The sequence below is a fragment of the Astyanax mexicanus genome, unplaced genomic scaffold, assembly GCF_023375975.1.
Source record: "Astyanax mexicanus isolate ESR-SI-001 unplaced genomic scaffold, AstMex3_surface scaffold_33, whole genome shotgun sequence".
Classification (NCBI taxonomy): Eukaryota; Metazoa; Chordata; class Actinopteri; order Characiformes; family Acestrorhamphidae; genus Astyanax; species Astyanax mexicanus.
In genome coordinates this window covers 1970503-1987212 of record NW_026040043.1, presented here as the reverse complement: position 1 = coordinate 1987212, position 16710 = coordinate 1970503, and the positions used below count along the sequence as shown (strand labels likewise).

The 16710-nt window shown below is 39.9% G+C and overlaps 1 protein-coding gene across 4 annotated transcripts in view; it reads left to right on the top strand.

Moving 5' to 3' along the window:
- LOC103042932 (fibronectin-like) overlaps positions 1-16710 on the top strand; it is a 66110-nt gene that overhangs the window by 17553 nt on the left and 31847 nt on the right. For all 4 annotated transcript variants that reach the window (XM_049473077.1, XM_049473076.1, XM_049473075.1 and 1 more), the window contains exons 13-20: positions 4884-4996; positions 8957-9125; positions 10178-10354; positions 10474-10602; positions 11539-11628; positions 11737-11931; positions 13878-14156; positions 15647-15910. In XM_049473077.1, coding sequence (XP_049329034.1) covers positions 4884-4996; positions 8957-9125; positions 10178-10354; positions 10474-10602; positions 11539-11628; positions 11737-11931; positions 13878-14156; positions 15647-15910 — 1416 coding nt within the window. The remainder of the gene's footprint in view (positions 1-4883; positions 4997-8956; positions 9126-10177; positions 10355-10473; positions 10603-11538; positions 11629-11736; positions 11932-13877; positions 14157-15646; positions 15911-16710) is intronic.

Below are 16710 nucleotides of genomic sequence, written 5' to 3'. Positions count from 1 at the left end.
AAGCAGTTCAGCTTGGCTTGATGGCTTGCGATTATATATTTTCGTTTCGATTATAGGCATAGTTTTTAATTTGGTAAAATCAAAGAAAATCATAATTTTTAATTTCTCTTTTATTTTTTTCCAGAGCTGTATTTTTTAAAAGTATATTAAACATGGAAAAGTATATACTTTTAACATTAAAATTAGTATGTACTTAAATACATACGAAATGTAATATTTTGGAACAACTTAAATTGTAATTAAGCTATTTAAATACAAAATAAGTGCATTAAATTGTGCTTTGGAGTGCAAAATTGAGTAGATTTAAGTATGTGTTTTAAAACCATTATTTTTAATGCAATTAGAGTATATCATAAATATACTACTTTATATATTGATGCACACATTTTGTACACCTTAATGCTACTAGAAAATATGTTCGTCTTGGCATTAAATACTGCATAAAGTGCACTTTAGCGTAGTTTTTTTTTTTTTTTTACATCAACACAACGTTTAATTTAAAGCATATTGCTTAAAAAGACATTTTATGGAGATACAGAAAAAGTATATTTAAAGTTTTTTTAAGTAATTCAATTGAAAATGTACTTTTAGTATTCTTTACCTAATTTTAACATACTTTTAAAGCTCTTAAGTGCACGTCCTTATTTCACAAGGGCATCTAAAATCAAGATGCTACAAAGGGTTCTTTGAATCAGTACGATAGAAACAAACAAAAAAATTGTTTGCACAAAGAAGAATTACAGTATTAAAATCAGCCTTCTTTCTCCAGTTAACAAATAAATAAAATTTATTTCAGTGTGCAATAATTGTATCCTTTAAGATACAGTATTTGTATATTTAAACAGGGCTATAGTTTCTGCTCTTGGAGCTTTTTGCATCTTGTATCCAGGGTTTTAAAGAGTTTTATCACTTCTTCTGAATAAATGATTCTGTACCCAGGACTGATTCTGGGTTTGTCCACAAAATAACACTTAAAACCATTGAATTGCTTGGTATTCTCAGTGTCTAAACATCTTTAAAGTGTAGTAAGAAGTAATGGCGACCTTAGAAAGTGGTAAAAACTTTACTGCACAACTTTTTTTTGGAATGTATTCAAGGTTTGAAATGCAGGAGTGGATATAGATTGATAAAGTAAAAGAAGTTGAGCAGATAAATCATGAAATATTGTGGGTTAATTTCGTCTGAAAGTCTGAAAAAGTACCAGAAGCACTTGAAAGCACTTGGAATTTGGACCTTAGCTAATGCTGGTGCTGCACTATTGATACTATTGATCTGATTAGTCCCACAGTTCTGCTCCTCTCTAATCATTAATCAGTGTTTGTGTTCTTCAGATCCACAGTGCTAACACTAACACAGCATCTGCTTTCATTGGTCTGTTATTTAGCAGTTTGGCTGCTTGTTTTGGTGGTGTTGGGGGGTTGGTGTTGGGGGGTTGGTGTTGGGTGTTGGTGTTGGGAGGCAGATGGACGTGGGTGTGAACCTCTACACTCTTCCTCTGGGATTTGTGATGGAGGTGTGATCGCTGTTGTTGTAGCAAAAGGCTTAAACCCATCCACTCTCCCTGATCCCACGTGATCGTTAAAAAATACTCCACACAATACCGTGTTCATTTCTGATGAATAGTTTAAATTGTAGATTAATATTGAAGTCATTAGAGCTATAAACAAACACATATGGAGTTACCTATAAATCAAGTGTTAGAAAACAAAGTGTTAAACAAACCAGAAAATGTTTTCAATCTCAGTTTCTTTAAAGTAGCAATAATAACTAATCCCAAACTCACTCAAAACCCTCAAAAAACTCATTCCAACTCACTCAAAATCTATTTGAATCTCATTTGCAAACTCACCCCAACTCACACCAAATCCATCCCAACTCAACCCAAAGCTCACTCAAAACCCACCCCAAACTTGTTCCAAACTCATCCCTGATCCATCCCAAACTCACTCAAAACCCATCCTAAACTTGTTCCAAACTCATCCCAAACTCATCCCTGATCTATCCCAAACTCATCGCTAATCCCAAACTCACTCAAAACCCATCCCAAACTCATCCCTGATCTATCCCAAACTCATCGCTAATCCCAAACTCACTCAAACCCCATCCCAAACTCATCCTTGATCCATCCCAAACTCATCCCTGATCCATCCCAAACTCATCGCTAATCCCAAACTCACTCAAACTCATCCCTGCTCCATCCCAAACTCATCCCTGATCCATCCCAAACTCATCCCAAACTCATCTCTGACCCATCCCAAACTCACTTAATCCCCATCCCAAACTCATCCCAAACTCACTACAAACTCAATCAAAACCCATTCCAAACTAATTCCAAACTCATCCCAAGCTAATCCTAAACTCATTAAAAACCTTCCTAAACTCGTTCTAAACTCATCCCAAACTCACTAGAAACCAACTCAGTTGAGTTTAGGATGGGTGATTTTGGAAGACTGTTTATTACATAACTCCACATGAAAGCCTCAGTAGTTCACGTGAGTGAAATACAAACAAAGATAGCGGGTCAGAGTTTTTGGTGAACAAACAAATGCTAATGCTAAGTTAGCTCAACTAGCAATACTACTCCTGAAAAGGAATGCAGCATATTAAACAGACAGTTTGTGAAGAGGTAGTTATTGAGTACTGAGTTAATGTATTGCTTGTGAGTAGAGTGTAAAAATGAACTTAAACCTGCCGTATGGCGGCTCTCTGTTACAGCTCTCTCACACATTTCCTGCCTCCCTAATTATTTCCCCTGAAAAAAAAATTGAATGAGAATCTGTCCATAAACTTCATAATATTCTGTAGTGATTATAAGAGAGCCACACCTGCAGAGGGGGAGGGGCTACAGGTGATGATGTAAGTGATTCTCAACAGACATCACATGACCTCAGTCAGTCCGGAGCCTCTCTTACTGACTGTAATGCTGATCAGTGGAAACTGCTGCCTTTAACATTTGCCCTCTTTCATATTGAGACAGCGGTTAATGTGTTAGGGAGCGTCAACAAACGGACCGTTCTGTTCCAAAACATGAATTATCCGTCTGCTAACCATTATCGGAGAACAGGGACACTCTGAACATGTGATATTACTCTGAATTACATCTGCAGGAACATAAAATACACACATAGCGCCCATGTGTTGCAGTCTGGACTGTGGAGGTTTGATGGACGAGTGATTTTTGAGGACTTTTGAGATTAACCCTAGTTCAGACTGACAGCACAAATCTGATTTTTGGCATATTTTCATTTGATCCAGATAGATTTTTGATTGTCTGGACAATCAGAAACCACACCAAATCAGATTTTAGCTTATGAACTTCAATTCTTAGCATCTCCACATTTTATCCAGATTAGATATATGTGTATATGTGTATAATTTAAATAGCCACAAAAAAAAAATATTTTGTTATATCTATATTATATCCAGATTGATGTTAGATCATCTAGACTGCCAGCAACCACATTAAATCTGCTTGATCAGACTGAATTTTTATTTGATAGTCTGGGCAGCAAGAGACTGTGTAAAATCTGTTTTTCGTATATCATGTTTAGATTGCATCCAGAAACGTAAAAATGCTATTGTCAGCAGTTTTAGATTGAATCCAGGTTGATTGCTGATGGTGTGGACAGCCAGAAATGACAGAAAATCCTATTTTAATATTTATATTGATTTTTAGATTAGTATTTAACTTGTATACAGATTGATATTTAATCTGATAGGGATTTCTGATTGTTGAGCAGCTAGAAATCACATAAAATTAGATTTTCGGCATTTCTATATTGTATACTGATTTATTTCTAATTGTTGAGCAGCTAGAAATCACATGAAATCAGATTTACTGGCTTTTTCAGATTGTATCCTGATTTGAGTTTCTAGTTGTTGGAAACTACTTGAAATCTGATTTTTGGCATTTCTAGATTGTATCCTGATTGATTTTTGATCGTTGGACACCTGAAAATCATGTAAAATCAGATTTTCTGAATTTCTATATTGTATACTGTTTGATTTCTAATTGTTGGACAGTTAGAAATCACATGGAACCATTTTTAGCGTTTTTAGATTGTATCCTGATGTAATTTCTGATTGTTGAAAAGCTAGAAATGACCCATAGATTTTTGGCATTTCTAGATTGTATCCTGATTGATTTTCTGAATGTTGGGCAGCTAGAAACCATAGGAAATAAAATTTTTGCTAATTGGATCTAAACCACATTCTGAGGTTTTAGGATTGTGATGTCCAGACAGGCAAATCTGATGTGATCTCTTATAAATAAAAGTATAAAAATGCAAATAATCAACCCAAACCCAGATCTGATTTTAGAAACAAATCCAGTTTATCTTCAGTCACATCCAGAACATCAACTTAAGCATCCTGTGAGCTGCAGTCGCATTTTTACGGCCTGTGAAAAAAAAGTTATTTGGGTTGACGTAATCTGTTGACGTAATATTTATCGCATTCCTGTGGAAGTGATGTATGATGTGCACATATGGAAGTGATTACCGTAACTGCACTGAAAGTCCCGTCATTATTTCAGTGTTACATGATCTCCAGGGCCGAGCCTCCGGGTCACCCCAGGCCAGAGTAGAGCGATGCAGTGGATTTATCCTCCACAAAAATTAGATTTGACTAATTTCTCGTTATTACGAATCGTATTCTGCAGCAGCTGCAGGCTGTTCGATGTTATTTTTGCTTTTGTTGCTTTCTTCTCTCCAGAGACGTTAATCCAGTCCACCTGTGCTGGTCGTTACACAAGTCTCAGTGGAAGCCTGAGCTAAGACGTATTTTTCACTGAAAGGCGAAAAACCAGAACCAGAAAATCCCGCCGCAGTTCCATTCCAGATGAAATGGGTGCTAATCTTATTATTTATCTCCTCCCCCTTCAGTTCCAGTCCGGGTGATCATCACTGAGACAGGAAACAAGCCCAATTCTCATCCCATCCAGTGGAATCCACCTTCATCAGCCCACATCACCGAGTACATCCTCAAATGGAGAGTGGTATGTATAGCTGTTTCTAGCACTTTTATACTGTGGAGTTCCTCAGGGCGCTACCTTTGGGCCAATGTAGTTTTGTGTTATTGTAAAGTTTAAGGGCCTCCAGTGGCTGGAGGACAAATGTGTGAAAAGTATCTCCATTCATTACCTTGTAGGTAGAATAGAGTATAGATATTAGGGTTTAATAGAATACTTCTGTAGAAGTTGAAAAATTATCAACTCAAGCTTTTTACTTATTAAGTAAAAGTGTTGTAAAAAAAAGTACTGGTTTAAAACTACTTAAAGGGGAACAAATGGCATTACCGTAATTTCCAGACTATAAAGCACATTAAGTGACACTAGTAAGGGTGCCTACATCGAAGTGAGCAAGGGTTTCGCCATGTTTCCCTTCTAATAAGGAAGCTGGGGGAGGAGCCTAAGTAAACAAAAATAGAATTCTTACAAAAAAAAACATTTTCTTTCAAAGTTAAACGAGTGCTGGATGTTAATCTACACAGATTTCTCTCCTGAAAACTGTAAAACTGTTTATTTTGGTGAGCAAAGTGCTTCCTTTTATTTACAGTAAGGTTAGATTTCCAGTATTTTGTTTTATTGTGACCGATAGCTGTAGTTAGCAGCGTTAGCCAGTCCCAATTAGCAAGTTAGCAGTGCTACTCAACTCCAGTTAGCAGCATAGCCAGCCCAGATTAGCACTGCCAGCCAGCCCCAGTTAGCAGTGCTAGCCAGCTGCGGTTAGCAGCATAGCCAGCCCAGGCTAGCAGTGCTAGCCAGTCCCGGTTAGCACTGCTAGCCAGCCCCAGTTAGCAATGCTAGCCAGCTGTCTTTAGCAGCATAGCCAGCCCTGGTTAGCAGTTCTACTCAACTCCTAAGATTTAACAGTTAGCAGCATTGACAGCCCTGGTTAGCAGTGTTATCCAGCCCCGATTAGCAGCGCTAGCCAGTCTCAGTTAGCAGTGCTAGCCAGTCCCAGTTAGCAGTGCTGGTCAGTCTCGGTTAGAGATGGGCCAGCATAGCCAGTTGTGGTTAGCAGTGCTAGCCAGCCCAGGTTAGCAGCATTAGCCAGTCTCTGTTAGCAGCGCTATCCAGCTGCGGTTGGCAGCGCTAGCTAGTCCTGGTTAGCAGCCTTTGCCAACTGTACTTAGCAGTGCTATCCAGCCCAAGTTAGCAGTGCTAGCCAGCCCCGGTAAGCAGTGCAAGCCAGTCCCGGTTAAAGGTAGAGGTCCAGGTAAAATGTTAATGTTGATAATATAATTAGGGATGCACTGGGCTGTTCCCTGTTTTTTTTATTGAGATCTTAATCTGTAGTTCAGCTTCCCATTTACGCTTAATATGCAGGGAGTTATTTGGCTCCATTGATTTAAGAGTTTGGTATAAATTATAAAAAAAATATCTTACATGGTATGTCACCTAATTTGTAGTAACCTGAAAAAATCAGTTTTAGAAAGTTCAAATTCTTGTCTAAGTTGAGTAAAGGACTTTTCCGAAATGTTTGATTCAAAGAAATTATGTACATATGCAAGACCCTTTTTCAAAGGGTTTTTAAAGCCTGAATCCAACTGTATTGGGGGAAATGTATTCATGTATTTAATTGGCGTTAGAGCAGAGAGAGTGGTTGGGCGACTATATGTTTTCAGTATTTTCCTCCAGACCAAGACTTTTGTCCAGATGATCCTCATAGATGTCAGGGGTATGTCGAGGTTCTTTGAACAAGATCAGAATAAGCAATGTTTCCTTAAACAGGACAGTAAACAGTTAGCGTTAGCCGCTGTTTGCGTAAATATAGAAGTACAGGACGTAATTTCTCTAGTTCAAACAAACTGCCGTCCCCCTGTGCCCCCCGTCCCCCCCGTCCTTGAACTTCAGGCTTGTTTGCGAGGCGTTGCAGGTTCTGGTGGAACACAGTCAGCGTGTTGTTGAAGTTCACAGTCTGGATTTAATGAGAGACGCTGTTTATTCAGCAGAGAAGGAAGTGTCTGATGTTTACAGACGTCCAGAACTTTACTTCTACCCACCCAAATCCTCAGATCAGGTGTTGATTCCCGGCACCAGGACACGGGCGCACAGGGAAGCCGGGACACGGGGACAGACAGCTGGACAGCCCTGAATAAATCTTTAATAATCTGAGTTGTGCAACAGACGCGAGGACAGTTACTCTGTGACTATTGACCTGTACAGTATCCTCACCGTCCTGGACTGAACTCACTGGACTCTTGTCTTGTCTCAACCCTTTTCTTGTTTTGTCTTCTTGTGTCTTCTTGTATTTTCTCTTATCTGTTTCTTTCATTTTGTCTCTTCCCTTCTCTTCTCAACATGTCTCATATTAACTTGTCTCACCTCACCTTGTCTCTTCTCTTCTCTACTACTCTCCTATCATCTCGTCACATCTCCTCTCCTCTGGTCTCGACCCAACTCTTCTCGTGTTTCCTCTGTTGTCTCTTCTTGTCTCTTCTCTTTTCTTCTTGTCTCATATCATCTAATCTCGTCTTCTTCTCTCTCCTCTTGTCTCATTTCAACTCTTCTCGGGTTTCCTCTAATGTCTCTTCTTGTCTGTTCTCTTTTCTTCTTGTCTCATATCTTCTCCTTTCGTATTATTTTTACTCCTCTTGTCTTTTCTTAACTCTTCATGTGTTTTCTCTATTGTCTCTTCTTGTCTCTTCTCTTTTCTTCTTTTCTCATAATGTCTCCTCTTGTATATTTTTACTCCTCTTGTCTTTTCTTAACTCTTCACGTGTTTTCTCTATTGTCTCTTCTTGTCTCTTCTTTTTTCTTCTTTTCTCATAATGTCTCCTCTCCTATTATTTTTATTCCTCTTGTCTCGTCTCAACTCTTCTCGTGTTTTCTCTATTGTCTCTTTTTGTCACTTCTCTTTTCTTCTTGTCTCGTATAATCTCATCAAATCTCATCTGTGCTTATCACTTCTTGTTTCTTCTCTTCTTGTCTTTTCTTTAATAGTGTCATATAATCTTTTCTCCTCACATCACTGTTTTTTTTTTACCTTTTCTTCTTGTCGCTTCTCTTCTGTACCATTTTCCTATCTTCTTATCTTGTTCTCTTTCATCTCCTTTTGTCTTGTCTCAACTCTTCTCGTGTTTTCTCCTCTTGTGTCTTGTATTTTCTTCTACCTTTTTTCGTATTGTCTTGTCTCTCACCTCATCTCTGCTGTTAATTTCTTGTGTCTTCTCTTCTTGTATCTCCTTTTCATGTCACTTCTCTTCTCTACATGTCTTATCTCATCTCACCTTGTGTGGTCTAATCTCTCCTCATCTTGTCTCTTCACCTTCTGTACTAGTAACATATCATGTAATCTTGTCCCATCTCATCTTATCTTCTCTCCTCTCCTCCCCCTTTTCTTGTCTCAACTCTTCTCGTGTTTCTCTTCTTGTTCTATTTCTATTCTTCTTTTTTCTATGTTTTGTTTTATTTTGTTTCATTTCTTCTTTTCCCTTCTCTTTTCTTCTTGTCCTCTTGTACATTTTTTCTTCTGCCCCATTTCCTCTCTTGTCTCTTTTCTTTTCTCTTTTTGCCTTGTGTCGTTATGTCTCACCTTATGTCACCTTAACATTTCTATCCTCTCATCTTTTATTGTCTCTTCTTGTCTTGTCTTGTCTTGTCTCTTATAATTTTTTCTCATGTCTTCTTCTCGTGTCATATTGAACACGTCTGTTCTGTCCTTTGTCTTCTTTTTTGTCTCTTATCGCCTTGTCTCACCTGGTTTCTCTTCTTCTTGTCTCATCTTTACTTCTTTTCTCTTCTCTTTTTGTCTCTTCTCAGCCCTGAACAAATCTTTAGTAGGTTAGAATGATGAAGTAGACATATAAACAGTAATTCAGATAAATATAATCTGTAGTATTTTTTACTGTTCTGCGGGGGGACAGGGGTGGGACAATTCTGGAGCAGAAGCTGTTGGGTTTGATTGAATTTGCTGTTCTACTCTAACTGCTTCCTGTTTTTTTTTTTTTTCAGAAAAACACCAGAACCCCGTGGAAGCAGGCGGTTATTCCAGGCCACATCAACTTCTACACCATCTCAGGCCTGAAGTCCGGTCTGACCTACGAAGGTCAGCTCGTCTCCATCCTCCACTCTGGACGCCGCGAGACAACCAGATTCGACTTCACCACCTCCCACGGCTCCTGTATGAAAACTTACACCTTGATTGCTCCTTGATGTTCTCATATTCTCTCATCTACTTTTTCTCATCTCTTATTGCCTCTTATTGTTTATTTTTTGTCTCTTCTCATCTCATTTTGTCTCTTTTTGTCTAGTATCACCTTGCCTCACCTCGTCTCATTTTTCTTGTCTTTTTGTCTCTTTTGGTCTTTTCTCTTTTTGTTTCAAATTTTTGTCTCATCTCCTCTGTGCTTGTCTCACATTGCCTTATCTCTTATTGTTATTTTTTGACACTTTTTGTCTTTTCTCTTCCCTTTTTGTCTCATATTGTTTCACCTCATATTGTTTCAACTCATCTCTTCTTGCCTCATCTCATCTCCTTCCTTCTTTGCTCTTTGCTCATTTAATTTCTTCTTGTCTCCTCTCTTCTTGTCTTGGATGTTGTGTCTCACCTCATCTCATCCCTTCTTATCCTTTTCTCTCTTGTCTCAAAACTCTTCCTTTTTGTTCTTCCCTTTTTTGTCTTTTCACTTCTCCTTTTGTCTCATATGGTTTCACCTAACTCGTCTTTTCTTGCCTTGTCTCAGCTTTTCTCTTCTTTTCTCTTTGGTCATTTAGTCTCTTCTTGTCTCCTCTCTTCTTGGATTCCTTATCTCACCTCACGACTCTTCTTATACTTTTCTTTTTTTTTCTTTTCTCTTTTTTGTCTCATAACTCTTCCGTTTTCTTCTTCCCTTTTTTGTCTTTTCTCTCCTTCTTATGTCACATATTGTCTTAACTTTTCTCTTCTTTCTGCTCTTTGATCATTTATTCTCTTCTTGGTTTGGACCTTCTTGTCTCACCTCATCTCTTCATACTCTTTTGTCTCTTTTTTCTTTTCTCTTTTTTGTCTTATAACTATTCCTTTTTTGTCTTCTCTTTTTTCATTTATATTTTCTCTTCTCTGTTTCTTATCTCTTGTTCTCTTTTCTTCTTGTCTCTTTTTTTTCTCATTTTTCTTCTCTGCTTTTGTTGTCTCTTGGCCTTTCTTGAACAGTACATTTTCACTATTCTCACCATCACTCTTGTCTCCTGTAGTGATTCCCACTGAGGGCATCACGACTCCGCCTCCCCCGGTGTTGGACACGTCGGAGTCAGTGACGGAGATCACCTCCAGCAGCTTCGTTATCTCCTGGGTTTCTGCGTCCGACACCATCTCCGGCTTCAGGGTGGAGTACGAGCTCTCAGAGGAGGGAGCCCAACCCAGTGTGATTGGTTAGCGCTGCTTATGAACAGCTTACGAACAGCTTACGAACTTTACGTCTTTTCTACGCGTTACTCTGCCAGATTTTACCAGTAATTAACAGTGATCTAATCTCCTGTATCTGATGCAGACCTCCCCCGCACTGCCACCTCCGTCAACATCGAGAACCTCCTGCCCGGACGCAGATACAACGTACAGGTGTTCGAAGTTCAGCCAGGGGGCGACACTAACATCATCCTGCACACCACGCAGACCACTGGTGAGCACCAGCACACTTATACTTACGCTTTTAGTAAATAAATAAATGATATTGCTAAGTTAGCTTAGCTAACATTACTAACCTAGTCCTGTACAGCTCGTATCTTTCAATTATCATATCAGTTCATACTGTAAAACCAGAAAACTCAGTAAACTGATACCAGACATCACAAATATTGTTAAATGCTTTTATTTTATTTCATTATTTTATGTGTAGAGTGTAAACATGAACTTAAACAGGCCGTTTTCTAAGTGTCTCATATTCTTATAGTATACGCACTCTGATAATCAATGCCTCTGATGCTGCCGCTGCTATTAAAAAAAAAAACCTAATGCAATATGACTTGAATTAACTAAAAACATTAAAAGAAGAAACGTTTTACTTTTTATTTGTAATGTGAGTAAAGCCAGTAAAGTGCTTAGGGTTATAGTTTAGCCTGTTCAGAGGTGAGTATTATCGGCCTGTAGCCTACTGCTTTCCCTGGCTAGCACTGCTGGAGCAGCATTAGCATTACCTGCTAAGCGCTAACTCTTTCGCTGTTCAGAGGCGAATATAATGGACTGTAGTCTGTGTTTACCATGTTTAAAAAAAGTTACGTGGGACAGACGAACCGCAAGCTAATATCACCCTGGCTTACCTGAACACTTAGGGATCCTCAGTGTAGTGCTTTTGCGTGGCAGTTAGGTGGCATTAGCAGTTAGCCGCTAATGCTAATGCTTCAGGTTTGCTTTGCTGATTTAGAAGGGAAACATGGCGACACCCCCGTTCCTAACAAGTTATGTATGAAAATAGACCAGAAAATAGACGTTTATTGATAGTGCACCTTATAGTGAGAAAAATATGGTGGCTGTTGGTTTAAGTAAAGTGCCGTTTGTTTGGAGAAATTTTAGTCAAAAAAAAATGTTTTTCTTACTCACCAAACTTACTCTCCTGCAGCTCCTGACGCTCCTACAGACCACAGGGTTACAGGTGTTGAAGAGACGTCCATCGTGATCTCCTGGACCCGACCACAAGCTCCCATCACAGGTAGGACCAGAACTCCACCGCGCTGGATTCACACCATACCAAACAATCTGGATCCCTGTACTGATGGTACTGACGGTGTGTGATGTGTGTGTGTGATGTTGTGTGTAGGGTACCGGGTGGTCTACACCCCGTCTGAGGAGGGCAGCAGCACCGAGCTCATCCTGCCCGAGTCCGTCACCACCGTCACCCTGGTGGACCTCCAGCCCGGATCCCAGTACAACGTCAGCATCTACGCCGTGGAGGACAACCAGGAGAGCGTACCGGTGGTGCTGCAGGTCAACACTGCTGGAGAACCACAGCCTGGTAACATCTTCACTACATACCATCAGGCTAAAATGTCTAGTTGTGTCTCTAGCATAAATAAACGCAATGTGAGCTATTTTTTGTGGAAAAAAAAAAATAGTGCTCCGGAGATCCAGTATAACACTGCTTTAGTCCGGTGGAGGCGTGGGCGGGGGGAACCAATAGGATTTCAGCTCTTGCTCATGAATATTCATACATGCAAACAAATATCGCCACTGATTGGCTAACAGCGAGACGAACAACAGTAGAAGCATTTTAAAATAAAGACATTTTTACACTTATAACAGTCTTTGCGATGTCATATGTTACTTTACAACATGTGAAATAATGATGAACCTGCTGAGTCTCTGTAAAAAAATGCCAAATCCACCGGAGATCCTATTTAAACCTATAGTTACTTACACACACAGAGGTCCAGAAATAATAAAGTTCTAATAAATTAACGTATAGACTTTTATTTTTATCATAGAAGTTTATTTTTGAGAACCCACTAATACGGCTCATTGTATTAGATAAAGATAAAATAAGAATAATGAAGTTAATAATTAAATAAATAAGGAAATTAATGTGTGATAAACAAAACAGAGGGTTAAATCAGCTTTTAAGACACATATTTTAGTGTTTAATGTAATTTAAAAAAAATTATATTGTCATTATTAGTATTATTATTGCAGTAATATAATTATTACGGTATGTATTAAATCAGCAGGGCTTAATCTGACAGTTTTTAGAGAGAGTGTTTTTTGTGTGATTTGGAGCAGAACACTGGCGGTTGCTGTGGCGGTGTGTGTGTGTGTGTGTGTGTGCCCTGCGTGCTCTCTCACATGTTGAGGCGTGTGCCAGTTCTCTGCCGCGCTCAGGCGGCGTCTGATTTACACACTGTCTCTCGCCAGAACACACACACACACACACACACTGGAAGTTTACTGTTCTCTTTATTTTCCTTCCAGATTCATCCAGCTGGCACACACACACACTTAAACACACACACACACACACACTTAAACACACACACACACGCACACTTAAACACACACACAGACTTCTTCCTGCTGTTTTCTTTTTGCTTTCTGCGCTTCTGCACTTTTTTTGGACAATATACCAGTGAACCATTTACTCAGAATGAGTTTTTATATGTGTGAATTTCATAATTATATCAATACTGAGTTTACTGATAAAACTGATTAAACAAAACACTTAGCAACACCATAGCAACCACCTAGCAGTACCATTTTCCAGCCACTACCTGACTAACTTCAAAGCAATCATTTGGCAACACCATAGTAACCACCTTACAATTCTATAACATCTATCTACCAATCGCTTATCAACACCATAGCAACCACTTTCCCACCACCAGGGATACCAAAGCAACTGCCAGCAAAACTGTCATTTAGCAACTGTAGCATTTGTTTGCCAACCATTTAGCAGCACTACAGCAACCACCTGGGATACCAAAGTAACACTTAGCAACACCATCTTAAGCACCTGGGATACCAGGGCAACACCATAGTAACCACCTGGGATTCCATAGCAACTGGCAGCAACACCCTAACAACCACATTGCAGCTCGATAGCAACCATCAAGAAACACCATGGCCACCACCGGGGATACCAAAGTAACACTTAGCAACACCACGGTAGCCACCTGGAATACCAAAGCAACTGGTAGCAACACCCTAACAACCGCTATGCAATTTGATAGCAATCTTGCAAAACCTTATCAACAACTTAGCAATGGTATAACATATTTACCAACACCATAGCAACCACTTTGGTACAGATTGTAAAAGATTTTGGACATGTTGTCTTGAGGTTCTAGTCCATTAACATTATTTTTACTGCTATCATTACTATCATTATTACTTTTATAGTTACTTCTATTATTACTGTTTTTATTTTATGGAGAAATTTAACGACTCGTGTTCTTAACTTCCTGTCCACAGAAGAGACCCCCGCCCCGACGGACCTGCAGTTCTACGAGGTGACCGACACCAAGATCACCATCACCTGGAACGGCCCCCCGAGCGAGGTGTCCGGCTACAGAGTGACCTTTGAACCCGTAACCCCCGACGACAGACCCCAGAAGGCACTCCAGCTTCCCGTCACTCCCAACGCCTACGCCGAGATCACCCACCTGCAGCCGGGAACGCTGTACCGCTTCCACATCTACGCCGTACACGGAGGAAGCGAGAGCCAGCCGCTGGTGGGGGACAGGAGAACCAGTGAGTGTACCTATAAATACCAACCACACACTTTCAGATACCATAACAACCACCTGAAATATCACAACCACCACCTATCAGCACCTTAGCAACCGCCCTGCCAAGGGAGCCATCTAGTTACACCTTAGCAACCATTAGAACAACAGCCAATAACACCCTAACAGCCACTTAGTAATTCCCTAACAACCACCTTGCACATCAAACTAACTGTCAGCAAAACCCTAACAGACATAAAGCAACCTCCTAGCAACCGCCTAGCAGTGCCAAATCTAGCAATGGTTGGGATGCAATAGCAATAACCAAGCAAGTTCAAAGCAACCTGCATCCAGCAACACCCATCTAGCAACTGCTTAGTAACACCGTAGCAACCATATAGGGACTCCAAAGCAATATTGCAACACCATAACGAACCCCTGTGATACCAGAGCAACCACTTACTTACAGCATCCTAATAATTACTTAACAACACTCTTATATTCCTCTTAAAAACCATAGCACCAATCTATTTATGCCAAAGCAACCACTTACTCTGGGATACCAGAGTAATTGTGAGCAACACCCTAGCAACCACCTAGCAGTGCCAAGGTATTAGCAACTACCTGGGATGCCATAGCAGCGCAACACCAAGCAACACCAAATCAACAACCAGTAACACTATAGGACCTATTACTCACTTAGTGTCACCATAGCAACCATCTAGTCATACCAAAGCAAAGCTAGCAACACCATCACAGCCATCTAGGACTCCAGACTAACTACCAGCAACCACCTAGCAACACTTCAGCACCCATCTAAGGACACCATAGCACCACCTAGCAACCACTAAGAAACACCAGAGAAACCACTTGGGATACCAGGTCATCTGCCTACCAACCAGCTAGCAACATCATGGCAACCATCTGGAATAGCAGAGTAACTGCCAGCAACACACTAAGGAACTTCTTAGCAACCACCTACAAAAGCCATAGCAATGACCAAGCAACACCACAGCAACAACCATTATACCATTATATTCACTAAGAAACACTATAGGAACCATCTAGTGACACCAAAGCAATGCTAACGACATAATTATAACCATCTGGAACCTAGCAATCACTGAACAACACCAGAGCAACCATCTAGTGACACCATAGCAACAACCTAGCAACCACTGAGCAACACCCAGAGAAACCACCTGGGATTCCAGAGCATCTGTCTCGCAACCAGCTAGCAACACCCCTAAATTGACTTAACAACACCATCGTGACCACCAAGCAAGATCATAGCAACCACCTGGTGTGGCGGATGCTTATGTCTGTGTAATGTAATCCCTATTTGTGTAGCCTTTATGTGTATAGAAGTGTTGGCCAAATTCTGTATGTGTGTTTTTGATGGATTTACAATATTTCCTTCAAAACGCTAAAAAACGATTTTTAAATGAATGTCTATTAAATGGAATACATAGAAATAGACAGTTAAAACTTATATTTTATTTTATGTTTCCACAGAACCCGACTCTCCGTCAGAGCTACGCTTCTCCGACATCACGGAGAACAGCGCCCTGGTCATGTGGTCTGCTCCACAAGCTCAGGTCACAGGCTACAGTCTGTTCATCACCACAGAAGGCTCCGCCCACAAACACTTGAGGATCCCCTCCCACGAGACCCAGTACACCGTCAGCAACCTGCAGCCGGACACCGACTACATCGTGGTCCTGCACTCGGAACAGGGCAGCACCCTCAGCGAGGGCATCCGGGGCACTTTCACCACCAGTGAGTCACTGATATTACATGAAGACAATGCTAATGCTAATGCTAACACTGCTAGTGGCCACTTTTAGGAACTATTCGAAACCTATTGCTTGTAGTTCTAGCTTATGTAGCCAAAGTTTTACTAAATTCAGGTGTTCTGATCGTTTCCTTGACCACAGGTGTATAAAAACAGTCATCTTCTGTAGAATCAATTACGACAGACCTCCAAACTTTAGATTAGCTTCAGATTAGCTTCATGCAGTGGATCAAAACATGCCGCCATTGGACTCTAGAAGAATGGAGATGTGTTTTCTGGAGTAAAGAATCACGCTTCTCCTTCTGGCGATCCAATAGATTAGTCTAGATTTGGCAGTTTTCACGAGAATGGTACTTATGTAAAGTTTGGTAGAGGGGGGATCATTAGTATTATGGTTTTAGGTTGTTTTTCAGAAATTGTGCTCAACCCCTTAGTTCCAGTAAAAGAAATTATTAAAGCTTCATCAGACCAAGATATTTTAGACAATTTTATTTTATTTTATTTTATTTTTCTTTTATTATTTGCGCAAATGGAATGTAACATCACGTAAACAAATGAACAAACAAACAAACAAAAAACTGTGCAGGCAGTAAAAAAAAGCCTAAAAGAGATTTGTACTTTCAAGAAAACTATAAGAGAAACACAGAGAAAAGAAGACCAAGAAAAAGAAAAATAATTGTAATAATAATATACGTTTACTCAATGTACATAATCATAAATACATATTTAGTGTTTGGATAGGTTACAGTGAGAGTAGATATGTTTTAAGCTGTTTTTTTTTTTA